Source organism: Zootoca vivipara, chromosome 2, assembly GCF_965207765.1.
Source record: "Zootoca vivipara chromosome 2, rZooViv2.hap1.1, whole genome shotgun sequence".
In the NCBI taxonomy this organism is placed as follows: Eukaryota; Metazoa; Chordata; class Lepidosauria; order Squamata; family Lacertidae; genus Zootoca; species Zootoca vivipara.
This window is the reverse complement of record NC_142584.1, coordinates 99,485,054-99,500,649: the sequence shown is the minus strand read 5'-3', so window position 1 is coordinate 99,500,649 and position 15,596 is coordinate 99,485,054. Positions and strand designations below refer to the sequence as shown.

At 38.5% G+C, this 15,596-nt stretch overlaps 1 protein-coding gene across 4 annotated transcripts in view; it reads left to right on the top strand.

Annotated features, from left to right (window-relative positions):
• Positions 1–6,231, top strand: part of PTPRG (protein tyrosine phosphatase receptor type G) — a 578,270-nt gene extending 572,039 nt beyond the window's left edge. For all 4 annotated transcript variants that reach the window (XM_088662505.1, XM_035106777.3, XM_035106776.3 and 1 more), the window contains exons 26-29: positions 1,189–1,335; positions 2,982–3,124; positions 3,657–3,792; positions 4,993–6,231. In XM_088662505.1, the coding sequence (XP_088518631.1) occupies positions 1,189–1,335; positions 2,982–3,124; positions 3,657–3,792; positions 4,993–5,139 (573 nt within the window). In that variant the 3' untranslated portion in view covers positions 5,140–6,231. The remainder of the gene's footprint in view (positions 1–1,188; positions 1,336–2,981; positions 3,125–3,656; positions 3,793–4,992) is intronic.
• Positions 6,232–15,596: the final 9,365 nt, after the last annotated feature.

The window sequence follows — 15,596 nt, the reverse complement described above, 5'->3', positions numbered from 1 at the left end:
AAACACACAGTGAGTTGTTTGGCATTTACTGGTTTCTTAGTGAAGTGAGCACCTTCCCATCTTATCTAATGGATTTGTGGACTATGGCACAGGAATATAATCTGTACTCTTCCCATGACTCTGGGGGTATTTCTCCAGGGAAATGTGGGCTTCTGGTTAGAAGAACAAGAGAGCGAGCCCACATTTTCTTCTGCTCCAGGGCTCTTTCTCTGCCAGCATTCGTCACTGGTTGGGACACAATGTCATCTTCTAAGGCAGGAGTAGGCAACATGGTGCCATCCAGATATTGTAGACTGCAACCTCCATCATTCCTGACCATTGACCATTCTGTCTGTGGCTGATGGAAGTTCTAATTCGCAACACCTGGAGAGTACCAGGTTGGCTACCCCTGTTCTAAGGTATTAGCACTGAATTCAGGGTAAGATGTAGACCCTAACAGTTATGTGCCCTTAACTAAGTTTGTGCTGTCCTAAGCAGGTTCTGTTTTGGTTGGATTTCCCAAACCAGAATCAGGTTATCTGGATCTGTTAAGAATGAGGGGGTGGGTGGGTGGGTGGTGTTATTTTTTAATGTATTGATTTTAAACATTAAATGTAAGCAGAGTATTTAAGGAAAACTCATTTTTATTCTTCAGAATTCATTGTGAACTTACAATACTTTTAAAATATATAGCATGAAGTACAACCGGGGTGTGTGGGTGTGGGTGGGTGATACACATATAATATCTCTCTATGTCCTGAAGTTACTATTAAAAAAGGGAATTTTGAGGCTTTGAATCAAGTCCTAAAGGGCTCTATGGATAGCAAATAAAGGAAATAACATGTCAATATCTAATGCCCTTTGTGGCTTTGAGCAGGTGCTTACCTTAAGTCATGAAAAACTACATTATAAAATGTTATTGTGTTTCTGCGAAATCTGTACCCCTCTATAAAACTTTAATTTTATAAATGTTCTAAAATATGCAGTTCCCTGTGAAACCAATTAAATATCAAACTTGCCCTGATTGGGAAGCTCAGAGTATCCCTATGATATTCATACTGTTGCTTCAACAGGATACATTTTGTAAAAAGAAAGAAAGATCAATTTGTATTTCTTCCTATTAAACCAAGTTTTGATTCTTTGAATTTTGCTCATGTAAAAAGGAAAGAAATATACAAAAAAGGTCTGTCTGATTCATTCTGTCTTTAGGCAGAGGATGAATTTGTGTACTGGCCAAGTCGAGAAGAATCCATGAACTGCGAGGCATTTACTGTGACCCTTATCAGCAAAGACAGACTGTGCCTCTCTAATGAGGAGCAGATCATCATCCATGACTTTATCCTTGAGGCTACCCAGGTATATAAAACATCCTCCAGAGGTGAATCTGGAATCTGCTTGGCATTCAAAGTACTGCTGCTCTCAGTTAACAATTGATATGCATGCTTTTCAGTGGGATTGGCTTAATGTCTTTGTTTGGTCATAGTGGATTTATCAGTTTCCCTCTTTCTTCCCAGAGGTCTTCTCCTGTCATATCTCAGTTTTGTTTCCAGTATACCACATTTCCACAGAAGGTCATAACATTTCAGCTTTTATCTGATCCAAAGGTGAAAGTTTCTCAGACACGAATCACACCAAGGGCTTGGTTTTGTTTTATTTTCATTTTTAAGAAGAATGTACTAAGGGTGCATGTCCACCAGCTATTTCTCTGGATGCATCACTGCTATTGAAAGCAGCTTTTGCAGGCCTCACAAGTGGAGTTGGTTATCGGAAAGTAGCCACCATTTTTAAAAAGGGATCGCAGGAGTGGGGTGTCCTGGAAATTACAGGCACGTTAGCTTAACATCTGTCCTGGCAAAACTGATGCATAGCACTGTTAACAAATTTAAAAAAACAAGCAAAAAGAAGAACAAGCATTGCTGAACAGAGTCAGCACGGCTTCTAACAGGTTAAGTCCTGACTCATGAACCTATTAGAGTTATTTGATAGTCAACAAGTATATAGATGTGATCTGGTTGATGTAGCAGACTTGCACATTCAAAAAGCTGTAGACAGAGTACCTCACCAAAGACGGCCACATAAGCTTAGTTGTCATAAACTAAGAGAAGAGGTCCTCTTGTAGGTTAAGTAGCAGAAAGCAGAGAGGAGGAATAAATGGTCAGTTCTCCAAATTGAGAGACGTAGAAAATGCAGTCCCGCAAGGATCAATGTTGGTACCTGTGCTTTTTAACTTGTTCATAAATGATTGAGAGGTAAGAGTGAGCAGTGAGGTGGTCAGGTTGGCTGGTGGTGCTAAATCAGGCATCCCCAAATGGTGGCCCTCCAGATGTTTTGGCCTACAACTCCCATGATCCCTAGCTAAGAGGACCAGTGGTCAGGGATGATGGGAATTGTAGTCCAAAACATATGGAGGGCCGAAGTTTGGGGATGCCTGCGCTAAATTGTTCAGGGTTGTTAAAACAAACAAAAAACTATTGTGAAGAGTTCCAAAATGACCTCTCTAGACTGAGTGAATGGGTAGTAGAATGGAAAATGCAATTTAGTGTAAACAAGTAAAAAGTGATACATGTTGGTGCAAAAAAAAAAAAATCTTTCACATAGATACTCGTGGGGTCTGACTAGCGGTGAGTGACCAGGACTGAGACCTTGGATTGTATAGTTTGATGAAGATGTTAGCCCAGTGCGTGGCAGCTGTTGTAAGCTTCCCATGGGCATCTGGTTAGCCACTCGTGAGGACAGGACGCTGGGCTAGATGGGCCATTGATCCAATTCATCTGGGACTTCTTTTGTTCTTAAATAAAAATGAAGGCTACCACATGTCACTTGCAGAGAGTTCCTGTTTGTATGGGCAGGAGACAAGACATGCTTCCTCATAGCAATCTGAGCCTGGATTAACTTCTTTTTAGCTAGAAGTGATCAGTGAATATATTTGAATGTTAGAAGTGCATTTTTAAACATAAAAGTGGAATTAAAACGATTAACTGTTGGGTTGGTTTTCGTTCCAGGATGACTATGTTTTGGAAGTACGCCATTTTCAGTGTCCCAAATGGCCAAACCCAGATGCCCCAATCAGCAGTACCTTTGAGCTTATCAATGTAATCAAGGAAGAGGCCTTAACAAGAGATGGCCCCACCATTGTTCACGATGAGTATGTATATCCATCAAATCACATTTCATTTTATAGATTGGATAAGAAAGATTACAGTAAATATGGAAGCTTATTTGGCCTTTCATCTGGGTAGTGGAAAGGCTGCTCTTGCAATATTCAAAATTAAGACAGTTATTGATCTGGGCATTTCATGAGACAAAAAATATCAAACCTCTGTTTCTAACAGTGCTGAGTCATTTCTTTTATAAATTGCTTTTTGGGTTATTTGTTATATTCACTGATTTTTATTTTTATGCCTTCATACATAATATATGTTCCACTTTTAACTGCATTCTGAGGAAATGTAGCTGAAAATGAAAATTTTTCCTTCTGTGCACTCGACCACATCATCACTTATTTTATTCATTAACACAACAGCAAACTAATCCAAAGCATAGGTACACCTATCTGGCAGGGATTGTAGGTGCAATTCAAAGCTGATACAAAGACATCAGATTTTCATTGCTGCTTGACAGGGGGCTTTATGATTCACCTACGAGCATCTGAATGCAACTGTTCTCTGGGTTTGCAGGTATGGAGCAGTGGCGGCTGGAACATTATGTGCCCTTACCACCCTGTCCCAGCAGCTGGAGAATGAAAATGCTGTTGACGTTTTCCAGGTGGCAAAGATGATCAATCTGATGAGGCCTGGAGTATTTACAGACATTGTAAGTCTTTTAAAAGGAGATTAAGTTGTTTACAAGGTAGTTTCTAAACAGGAAAATGTCCATTTAAAATCTATGCACATGTTTTGCATACAGTCCCATGCCCCTCCTCCACATATATTCCTCCTCCACCACATATATTCATAGAGTCTCCACCAGTTTTGCTGCCAGGTATCCTGAACAACTAAGAACCACAGTGCAGCAATAAGCATAATCTTAGACCCTGACCTTTATTTATCTAGGGTCGGAATTCCCTTTCCTTCTTAGATCCAACTGAGTTTGTTCCAGGATGGAGAATATCCATGGAGTCAGTGCTACCATTCAGTTACTTTTTAACTTGCTATATTCCTGCAGGGTTTGGGTTTTTTAGACTATAGTTCATTACAGTTTTCACAATACTACAACAAAACAATGCAGTACCTTATTCCCTCTTTTCCCTCCCAGCTTCCCCACCGACCTCTGTCCCCATGCTCCTTTATTGACTTCAAAACATTTTCGTTTCTAATATGTAGTCGTTAAGTATGCGCTACACAGTGTTCAGACTTGCATGCTCAGATAAAGGTTAGGATGAATGAGTGGCAGTGCTCTCCTTTGGTCCCAGATGAACATCTGTTAAATTGGAGATGCTTCCATCCCTGCATTGTGCCTGCAGGCTTCACAGGAAGCACAGGACTTGTATGCCCTAACTCTTTAGACTAGATCAGAGCAGAAAGGAGCTGCACGTAATATTAAAATAAGGCGAATAAACAAATCTTTATTGAAGATGTAGTTTTTGAGAGGTGACTGGAAAAAAAGATGAGAGTGAATCTAGTGCAATAATTGGGCGGGGGTTCAGCTGTAACGCACAACCAACAAAATTGATTGACGAGGCAAGTCTTTTGGTTGAATCTGTCACTGCCCTTTGTAAATAGTTATTTGTGTATGTTCTCTCAACTTTGTAATTATTCAACAGATTGGCCACATAACTTAGATTTGTTTCATTGGTATTGTACCTGGCTTTGGGATTATTTTCTAATGCAAGGTTGGTGACAATGTTTATATTGTGGGTTATCACAATATGTATGGGAGAGCTACAAGATTAAAGGTGTCAGGCTAGGGCACAGCAAGCAATACGGTACTGATTCCCCCCTAGAAAATGCAAGCTGAGCATTTTACTTCCTTGAATGTTAGGTTGTTTTAAATGTTCTGATCTTTCCATTCCAGGAGCAGTACCAATTTCTTTACAAAGCAATGCTAAGCCTGGTCAGCACTAAGGAAAACGGAAATGGCCCCATGGCACTGGACAAAAATGGTGCTGTTATGGCCAACGACGAATCAGATCCTGCAGAAAGCATGGAGTCTCTTGTCTAATTGGAATATTGAAAAGGCACTTAATTTGTGGAATTTCTGAAGACTGAGTAAACTTTTTTGAGGCCTTTTTTGCCAGACTCTAGGTTATACAATAACCCAGTTACTTTTTTACACTGATAAAAGTTTTGATATTTATTTTTGCCATTTTATGTCTTAATGGTATCCTACTGAGCATTTGCACCTCTTGTTTATTTCACACAGTGAAACGCAATTTTATCTAGTTTGCACTATATGATCAGTGTTAACTGCCTATAAAGTTGTAATACAAAAACAAGCAAGCAAACAAACCCTGATGTGACATTCCATGACAACAAAACATGCTACTTTTTAGTTGAAATGCCATGAAGTTTTGTTAATTACTATGAGCCTTGACTCTAAAGTCTTGAATGCTAGACCAGAAGGATTCTTTTTGTTTTACAAGAACAGTGCTGTACTCTAAACATACTCCAATGTTTATTAATTTTCATATAACTTCGGTAATCATTATAGGTCTTCTGTATTCCAGTAACATGGATGAGTGTTTTTTTTTTCTTGTTTGACAAAGTAGTGTGGTGATCACTAGCTACACTGAAGTGCAGTAGCACCCAGAGGTCAAATAGCTGGTCTGCATTGTTTGAATTGCTCCTCTCGGCTACATGGAAGCCTAGGAATTGCTTTCCATGTCACATACTAAATTACATTCCCGAAACACTGAGCGAATCAAATCTTGAGTTTTGACCTCAGTCTTTGGTTTTACAACTTCACTGATTCCCCAGATTTTCGCAATGACATTTCAGTATGGGAAAATATTTTGAGCATATTGCCACCACAGACAATTTAGTAATCAACAATATACTACCAGATCATTTTATTCCAAAAGCATTTAGGTCACAATTTCCCAATTAGTATTCACCATTTTAAACATATATTTCCTTCATTCTTCTGGAACAGGATTTCTATCTTGACAATATGTTGCAGGATGGCAAAAGGAATTTCTTAATTTCATAGCTGTTAGATGCTGTTTTTACTGGTGTGTAATTTTCATACTTTACTGCTAAAACGTACTGATCCATATTACTGGTGAAACGATCTAATAAAAAAAACTACCTATAAGATTACACTCTTCCTTTTTTTTTAACCAAATTAATTTTTTAGCATACATCTCCTTAGTTCATCAATCCATTCCTATATATTATACATTTCTGTATAATACAGAATAATATACTGTCCCTGTTACTTCAGGCAGCCACTTAATCTATTTCAAACTTAAGAAAACCCATTTCCACTCATTAGCTTTACATTTAAGCCTCTGTTTTGAATAACTTAAAACTGCTCTGCTTTCCAAACCACTTTTCTGTGCAGCTCATTTCAGCATGGATGGTCCCCTTGCACTGCTTTTTATCTACACTGTAAGAATGGGGAAATGAATTAAATTCTGATGAGGTGCTTGGTTACATGGCCCATACCATCTGTGGTCATTGTAAATAAGCAGTGAATGCCCACAGGAGGAAGATTACAGAGTGGACCTTGCTAGTATAAAATTCAGTATAATTGGCAAACTGGTTTTAATGACTAAAATGTATAACTTACGTTAAGCTACCCCAATTACTTTATTGTGCTCATGTGATCTTGGTTTGTCCTTGAATCAGTTTGTTTAAAATGATCCCTTCTTGTCTGAATTTACTTTACTATGCCTCCAATTCAAAATAATGAGAAGAACGTGCCTACATGTAAAAACAGGTTCCTGCCAGTTATATCTGTACTAGCTGTCAATGGTAGAAGTGGCTATGTGCATGTCTGAGGGAATCCAGGGTAAACCAACAGAGACACTGGTCTACTTGTCATTAAGATGGTAAATTGAATAGTCCCCTAGGCAAAAAAGCCATGCCAATAGAAAATTAGATGTCAGGTAGAGGTGTTCTAGCTTAGTCTCCTTCTTGACATCTAGTTCTGCATCTGAACCACAAATTTGATAGGTTTGCTACCTTGGTGAGAATTCACTGTGTGCTAGGGCTTCATAGCACCACCTTTACTAGCTCCTCTATTTAAAAAGCCACTGAAAATTCTAACATTTGGTAGGAACCAAAAGGCACCATCACTATATAGCCAGAAGCCAGCCCCACTGAGTCTAATGGGACTTACTCCTTGGTATTCATATAGGATTGTAGCTTTAGGGAATTATTTGCATGCAACAGTCACTACTACAAATGTAAGAGTTGCTATGCAAATATTTGGTATTTGCAATGTACAGCCAGGCTGCTGCTGGTGCCTCAATACTGCAGGGCAAAACCACTTCTTTCTTTGGATGATGATTTCCAGCGTTTTCTCTCCAAATGTATGGGAAAGTAAATTAGGGCATTAAATATTTATTCAAAGTAAAATGTACAAACATTTAGGAAATGCTGGTTCCATTGAAAAAACAATGGAACTGCCAGCTTATAATGTTGACAGAATGTCCTATTGTTTTATAGATTTCTTCATCCATAGAAAAGAGAGAAATCTAGTTTGTGCCAGCCACACATTCGAAACACTTCGCCACTAAACTTAAAATAATCTGGATGACCTTAACCCTTAAGTTGAAGAGTTTGAAGTGGTTTTTATTGACACAAGTTGATGCAGGTATATTTGTCTCCTGCTCTGACAGCAAACTAATTCAAGTATCATATTCTTAAACAAATGCCTATTTCTTTAGAGTATTGTCTCCTAAAATGTAAAGGTCTCCTAAAAGGGTGTGAAAATAAATGTCCAGCAAAGCAGGAGAAACTATCCATCGATGTAACAGCTGCTCCAAAATTCATCCATGAAGCTGTTGTTTGTAAACACACAATTAAGTGCCTCTCACACGTTGCTGTCCACTTTAAATTTGCAGTTGAAATTATTAATGTGGCATTAGAGAAAGTAGGGTCCAAAACCACAAGAAGATCCTGATGGTAATTGCATTGAAGAGCCTCCTCTGTTACAGAGATGGATGAGGCAGCACCATCTGAGCTCCATGTACATATCAGAACCATCCATGCACTCTAGAGCTGCTGGAAAAGGACTCTGGGTTCCGCAGTAAATAAACTACATTAAGTGAAGCTCACCAGAGAGGGGCCTAAGTTGCCCACTGCATTGTGTAGATTTAAGACTGACTATCCAGAAGCTGCACTTCACTTTAAAAACCCATTTCAAGTTACACCATCTGTACTGCTTCTGCTTTGACCAAGAGGCATACTGCTTGGCTTGGCATCAGGGACTGTAGTGCTTCCATTGCTGGCAATGGGCACTGCCTTCAGAAAATTACAACTTTTGAGCATGAGACGAACTTTGATCACTTCACATCCAAAATTTTGTGGCAAGAAATGACTGGTTCAAAAAGTAAGAGGTGTGTGGTGTGTATGTTTCCCCCCCCCCCAGGTTTAGTTGGATTTGTTGGTAGCTTTTCATTTGAGTCTGAATTTGTGGAGGAGATACTACAGAGGGAAATGAATGTGTTTTGGCAAGACTGCCTGGCAGCACTTAAGCCAGTTCCTGAAAATGTGTACCAAGTTGTACAAGTGTGTTTTTCGGTGTGGATTTTAAGACAAAATTAGACCAGTATAGCTGAAGTTGGATGGTTTGCAAAGCCAATTCCATGTGAATTCCAGCTCTTCTTTAATATTTACAGGATTTTGTCCACAGGTGCATAACTCGATTTAATGATCAATTGCTTTGTTTTAATTAGTTCACATGGGAATCAGGGTGTATTCTTAATGCTGCAGTCAGCAGGTAAAGAGGGGAATAACAAGATATGTTTGGGAAGAAGGGTTTGATGTTTCATGTGAAGTTCAAGTTACAAAGTGTAAATTTGCTATGACATGAAAAGCTGCAATTTTGAGGTTGCAGCTGTCGTTTTGTTCTGAAACAATCCTATTGACATGAGCCACAACTCAAAGGCGTTTGGGCCACACCAGATGTGACATTGATTGCATGAATGCAATCGACATATTGTTTTTATTATGCAAATACCAACAACCAAGGAGAAACCTAAGCAGCCGTCAGACCTTATGGGGTGGGAAGGAGGAGTTCAACTTTTTCTCTCCCTGCCAAAGTCATATGAGCAGCAGTTGGCGCAGCAGTTTATGAGAAGTTAATTTTTGTCAGAACCATGGGAGGGAGAGAGTTTAACTCTCCATTCCCATCAACCCCTCCCCGTTTTAGACGTTATTTACTCTTCTCGTTGGCTGCAACAAAAATGTGCACATTATTTGTATTTCTGCAATTAAGTCAGTAGTTTGGCCCTTAATCAGGACTTACATCCCAGTGAATTATTTGGAACAAGTTAGTCATTTGTGTCCTATTTATGTTCTGCCTTTCTACCCTGCTTAAGGCATTGGGTCTTGCATCTGTTTATCCAAGGAATATTGTAGTATTGCTTATCAGTGTAAGCTCTGAATTTATATTAACAGATCAGTGGGCTCAGCAGTCTAATGAAATACTGCCATTGGTCTTTTCTGTTAGATTCACATTGGCTATACTTCATTGTAGAGGAGAGGATATCCTTCTGGTGAAACCTGAATTTTGATTCATTTATAAACATGTCATTTTCAATATTAGCATTTTGAAAGAAATGCACTTGTAAAAGACTGATGCTTGTATAACCTGTCTTTGCTAATGTGGTCTGGAAACAAAGAGAACATGGGATTGCAATATGGATACTCTGAAACAAATTGCCTCGTATGTTTGGCCATGAAAATCAATGCGTATTTATGTATCGAACCTTCATCTAAAGGAAGGGTAGTGCCGTTGGCATTCCCAGTCTACAGCCTTAGTACTGCAAATACATGCTTTGCTTTGTACTTCTTGAGTATGATAGTTGATATGAAAAGTCACTTTGCATAGATTAAGTTCATCACACATGAATAGTGCAGGAGGTAAACCAAAACTTTTATTTTGAAACAAATTATCCTTTAGCATTTCAGTGTGTCTGATCAAACTCTGAATGCAAACTATCATGCGGCAAAAGATGTGGGTGCATGTGGCACATGTGCACACCTCTGTGTAAGAAATACAGACTTTTAGGGTCCATTGTAGAGCTAGTGGAGTTGCAATCAGATGAGCAAGGTTTTAATTGAAAGATTCATTGGAACGCTACCAAAATGCTATCCCTTTTTAATGACATAGCACAATGATCTTGTTATAAATATGATTTCTTGTAAACTGCTATTGTATTTTAAAGTAGAGATATCAATTTTACCAAAGAAACATAATACTAATTATTAGCAAAAAATAATGGAAAATTTGAAGAAGAAGAAATAAGGAAAGTATAGTTACGTTGCAGGGCAATTGTATGCATGTTTGGTTGGAAGTCAATCCCATTGTGTTCAATGGGGCTTAGTTCCAGGTAATGTGTGTATAGGATTGCACTGTTAATGACTTAGCAGTCATTCTCTCAAATTCATTCTCTTCTGCCACCCACTCCTGTGATACATGGTTATGTTCAAATAGTGCCAGTGAATTTTATATGAAGGGGAAATGCCTCATTGCTTATCCACTGCATTTCTTTTCTTTTTGAGATGTAATTCTCCATCCTTACATGTCGATTCTTGAGCTTTCTCTCTTGATTGCCATTATAAGTACCGTAATGCATACTACATTAGCTTTGCTTATCTGTATGGGGAAGGCATGCAAAACAAACAGGGAGAGTACACAGAGAAACTGTAATGAAAAGACTTGGCCTCGACATTGTCTTAGCTGTTCAACTGTTTTTAGTATTTTTGTTAGATATTTGCAAAGGGAAGCCTTTTCTACAGAGGATAATTAATTTCAAGAAAAAATGTCTTGAGTTTTAAGAATAAACATGTCTCCAAAAGAGGAGATAGTCAATTTTATAAAATGTCACAACTCTCCAACATTTGGGGTAGTGACCTTTCTTTTTTTTGTTAGAACCTTTGAAACTAGCAAGCAGCCATTGTTTCTAAAGAACTAAGTATTCATCTCTATCCATTATTTTCATTTCCTTCATTTTTAAATAGCAGAAATCATTAAAACTGTAAATATTTTGTTGCTTGAATAAGCATATTCTGGGAACTTTGTATCTATGGTATATAATCATAGAATTTTATATTTTCATATAAAGCTAATTTTTTTCTAGTTTCAACTTCTTCATGGTTTTTTTTTTCCTTTTGTGGTGGATATGTGAATACATACTTTATGTGTATTGAAGTAGTGAAATGCCATCACATTCCAAAAAGAATTCAACACATGTTATTCTTTGGGACAGTGATTGTTGATGCTGGATTTTCTTTAAATTCCATTGTCAGTGTGTGCAATAGGAATTAGACTTAACCAGTCACTGGATAAGTTTGTCTCATTGACCCATTGGGGAAATGTGGTGTTTGGTTTGGGGGGAGTTATTAATTTTTTTGTTTTCTGTTCTTCCTTTTTGTAACTTGAAGAATTTCCTTTTTGTTATGTTTTAAAAGTATATCAAATCATTCTATTATAGTGTTATTTAATATGTAAATTGTATTGCTATACATAAAATAAAGTATGGTTTTTGATGTATTTACAATAGTTGGTTGATATTTTCACTATATTAATGTACACCATGGCTAACCTATGCACCTTCTATTTCAGTGCACCTATTCTAATGCTCAATCCAACCCTACATGTAAATTCAAACAGGCTTTTGTCCAAAGGCAGCCTGAAAGAGAGAGAAACCTGCATGGAGATAGACCACAGTATGGTCACAGACTACCGGTATACATCAGCCACAAGAGCCTGTTGTTGGATAGAGTGGTGGGGTATACCTTTTAAAATAAACAAGATCACATTGAATACTGATAAAAGGCACCCCGATGTGACCTCCATCCATAATTCACAGGCTGGAAAGATGAGGATACAGCATCCTTCCTTCTTTGTGAAGCAGACTAGGATATGTATCTCATTTGCTATTTTAGGGTATGAGTTGAACAGAACAATTTATTTAATGAGGCTTATTTGAGCCATTACATTGGAAGAGAAAGATACTAAAAAAGCTCAGCTCTGCAGTCCCTGTTGCAATTAAACTGCTGCACCATGGAATGAGGAATAGGGGTACATCCTTTGGACATTTGAGAGCCTAACTTTGTTCATAACATTGACTGGCCTACCTCGACAAAGGAGCTTTCTCACAAAGCCTCTCACTCTATCGGGTGCAAGTATATTACCTGGGCAATACAGAAGTGTTTGGAACACTGATGGGCAACCCACAGCCCTTCACCTCCTTTCAGGTGCCCCCCACCCGCCAAGCCTGGAGAGAGAATGAATGGAATAGAATTAATTAATGGATGAAGGTGTGTGTGTGTGTGTGTGTGTGTGTGTGTGTGTGTGTATGGTTTAATGCTTGTGCATACAGATGTGTGTGAGAGAGAAAATGAAAGCAAGATGGGTAGATGAAGAACAGGGAGGGCACAGAGAGAGAGAGAGAGAGAAGGGGTCTCCCACCCATTTTTGCTTTGGTCATCAGCATGAGTATGTGGCTCTGAACCCTGAAAGTGTGGTCTACCTCTTGATTTAAAGGGTACTGCGTTATTGATAAAATATTGGGTCTGGAGGGAGAAAATCTAGGTTCATCTTTTTGTTCACACATGAATATCCTTGGGTGGCCCTTCAAATCAAGATGTTTCAGGATACTCAAGTTACCCAGGGTTTTACAAGAAATATAAATAATATTCCATACCATCACCAGTCTGTTTGCTTTCAATACATTTATGACATCAGCAACTCCAATGCTAATCCCCACTCTAAGTCAAACCTAGCTCATATCCAGCAACCAGCATAATTCTCATTAAGAAAATAGGCAAAGGCTGTCATGCTTAACAAGTCAGGGAACCAACTGTCAGCAATGAATGTGGATGCACAGAAGTGAGCAACAACCAGCTCTTTGGAAAGCAATAATATATATTCCCCAATGTATGGGGCAAATAAAAATAAGCTGCTTATTTTATGCAAGAATTCACACATCTCATAGTTGAATCTCAAAATATGTTCCCACAATTCACTGGACATCATGCTGGCAACAATGAGTCCTGCTTGATCAGATGAAAAGCCCATCTGGTCCAGCATCCTGTTTTTCACGGTGGCCAGCAAAATGCCTATGGGAAGCCCACACGCAGAGGACCTGAGTGCAACACCACTCTCCCTACTTGTGATTTCTGGCAACTGGTCTTCAGAAGCATACTGCCTTTGGGATTGGAGGTACAACACTGCAATCATAGCTAGTAGCTACTGAGTGCCTTATCCTCCGTGAGTTTGTCTGATCCTCTTTTATTGCTATCCAGTAATAAGATAAAAGCTTAAAGAACTTCATTTAACAGTAGCTTGCTATGAGAAACAAAATGCTCATGCACTTCCAATGGGAGTTCTGCAGCAGGCATACACGTTCAGGGGCACCATCTGCATCAATCATAGGACACTGAACTTGCAGGTCTCTCTTTCTGAACTGAGGTAGCTAGTTATAAATCCAAACAACTCTGAAATACATGGTATCCTTGAAAGGACTGTATAGAAAATAGATACCTAAACTTTTTAATATTACCAGTAAAGTCAGTGGGACTGCTGCCCTGTTACTGCTGCTTCACATGTAATTAGAGAAGCTACAGTATAATTAACTTCCCAACACTTCCCACTAGTGGCGATAAGGCTCAGTTAACTAACTGCATCAGGAAATCCCAACATTGTAGGTAACAACAGCTAATGACTTTAAGTTTCCAGAGTCTGCTAATAGTCATATTTAATTATAAATAACCATGCCATTTGTATGCAATGGGTTTAAATGTCATAAGCTGCTTCTTCAGGAAACTATTGACTTGGTTTTTTATAAAAAAAAATCAATGCTGTTGTGTTAGCCAGCCAGCTCCTGACAATGTTTCCTGTGCTCAGATTAACTTAAGTCTTTATTGATCACCCCTGGTTTATGTTTTGTCTTCACTGCCAATCAATGGCCCTAGATGCTTTTGTGAATTAAAAAGGGAAGCATTCCGGTCCCACCTGCCTTAATGGAGGCAGCTCCCACGACAGTGGGGGATCATCAGCGAACTAAAAACAAGGATGATAGAGGGTAAATCATCCTTGTAAATGGGCTTCACTTGCAGTTCATCTCTGTACCTGGTTCTCACTCCAGTATGGAATGTGGGAGGCAAAAGCACTCTGCCTGGCGAAAATCATCCAACGCTGCCATTAAGAAGCAGAGGTTCTCTGTTTAATTGGATCTTTAATTGGCTTTAAAGTACCGGTGCATGATGGAAAAGGGTTATAATAACATACTGTTGAATATACCAGCTACATGGATCAAAGGTTTGAATTGAAATAAGATTTTCTTCGGCGTAAGAGTCGGTTGGGGAGAGGGAAGCCCAAGGTGTGTTTATTCTAAGCTTCTGTTATATATTTATGATTCGGCAGCCATCTCTGGAATATAAGATAAAATTATATTTACAAGTGAGGAAGGGACATTGGAGTAATATTGATATTAACAAGCAAAAATGGAAACTGTGTGTGATCTGAAATGAAGAGAGGAGGGGGGGAAGCTCAAGTATGACTGTTTTGGAAAGACAGAGTAATTCCCCTCACTTCTGTTTAAATGCAACAGACAAGGAAAAAGAGACTGAGATTTGTGTGCGCTACTGACCAATTGTAATTTAAGATAAAGTTTAATTGGGCTATAAATCTCTTGCTGGGAAGAAAAGAATTTGGGGGTTGTGATAAAAACGTTGCAGAGATTCTGGGAGTTGGAAAGGAGTATTAAATCTTTAGCACGTTCAAAAACTGCCCACCTTTTCCTAGGCTGAGGGGGGAATGGTGAAGATCTGTGACATGTTTTACTAGTGAGACAGAATGGTTTCTAGCAGACTGTCGCCTGATCCAAGACATCAAAACAAGGGACAGAGATATAAGAACTCTGAGAAACTTTTGAGATTCAGTTCCAACCCAAGTCACGATGGGAGGAAACAACAGCTGGGAAGTGAAAGAGACAACACCATATATGGACAGAAGGAATCTCCGGGGATATAACTGTTTTCACATGCAGGAAAGAATAAAGATAATAGTTTGAGTTCCTCATTTGAAGCTTTATAAATTTATATATTGTAACATCACAAATGGAAATCATTAATTATGTAGCTGTTGACTAAGGGATTATTATTATAACTGAAATGTAACTGAAATTAATTAAGATTATGGAACGCAGTAATATAAGATTGGAAATGCACTCAAACCATCATGTGGGGAGCCACTTTAACTAAAATGTATTAAATGGAAGCTGGTTGGCACTTTGATAATTGTATAATTTGAGAATTAATTACTGTTATATTTTGGCTATTATTGGGGGTATGTTGGAAAACTAATAATTTTTTAATAATAAAAATACAAACGGAAGCATCCAAATCCAGTTGTTCAATTACTCTCATTAAAAGAACATGGATGAATGAAGATGGTATATTTTCTGGGATTAAAATCTAAAAAATTAGCAACTATTCCCA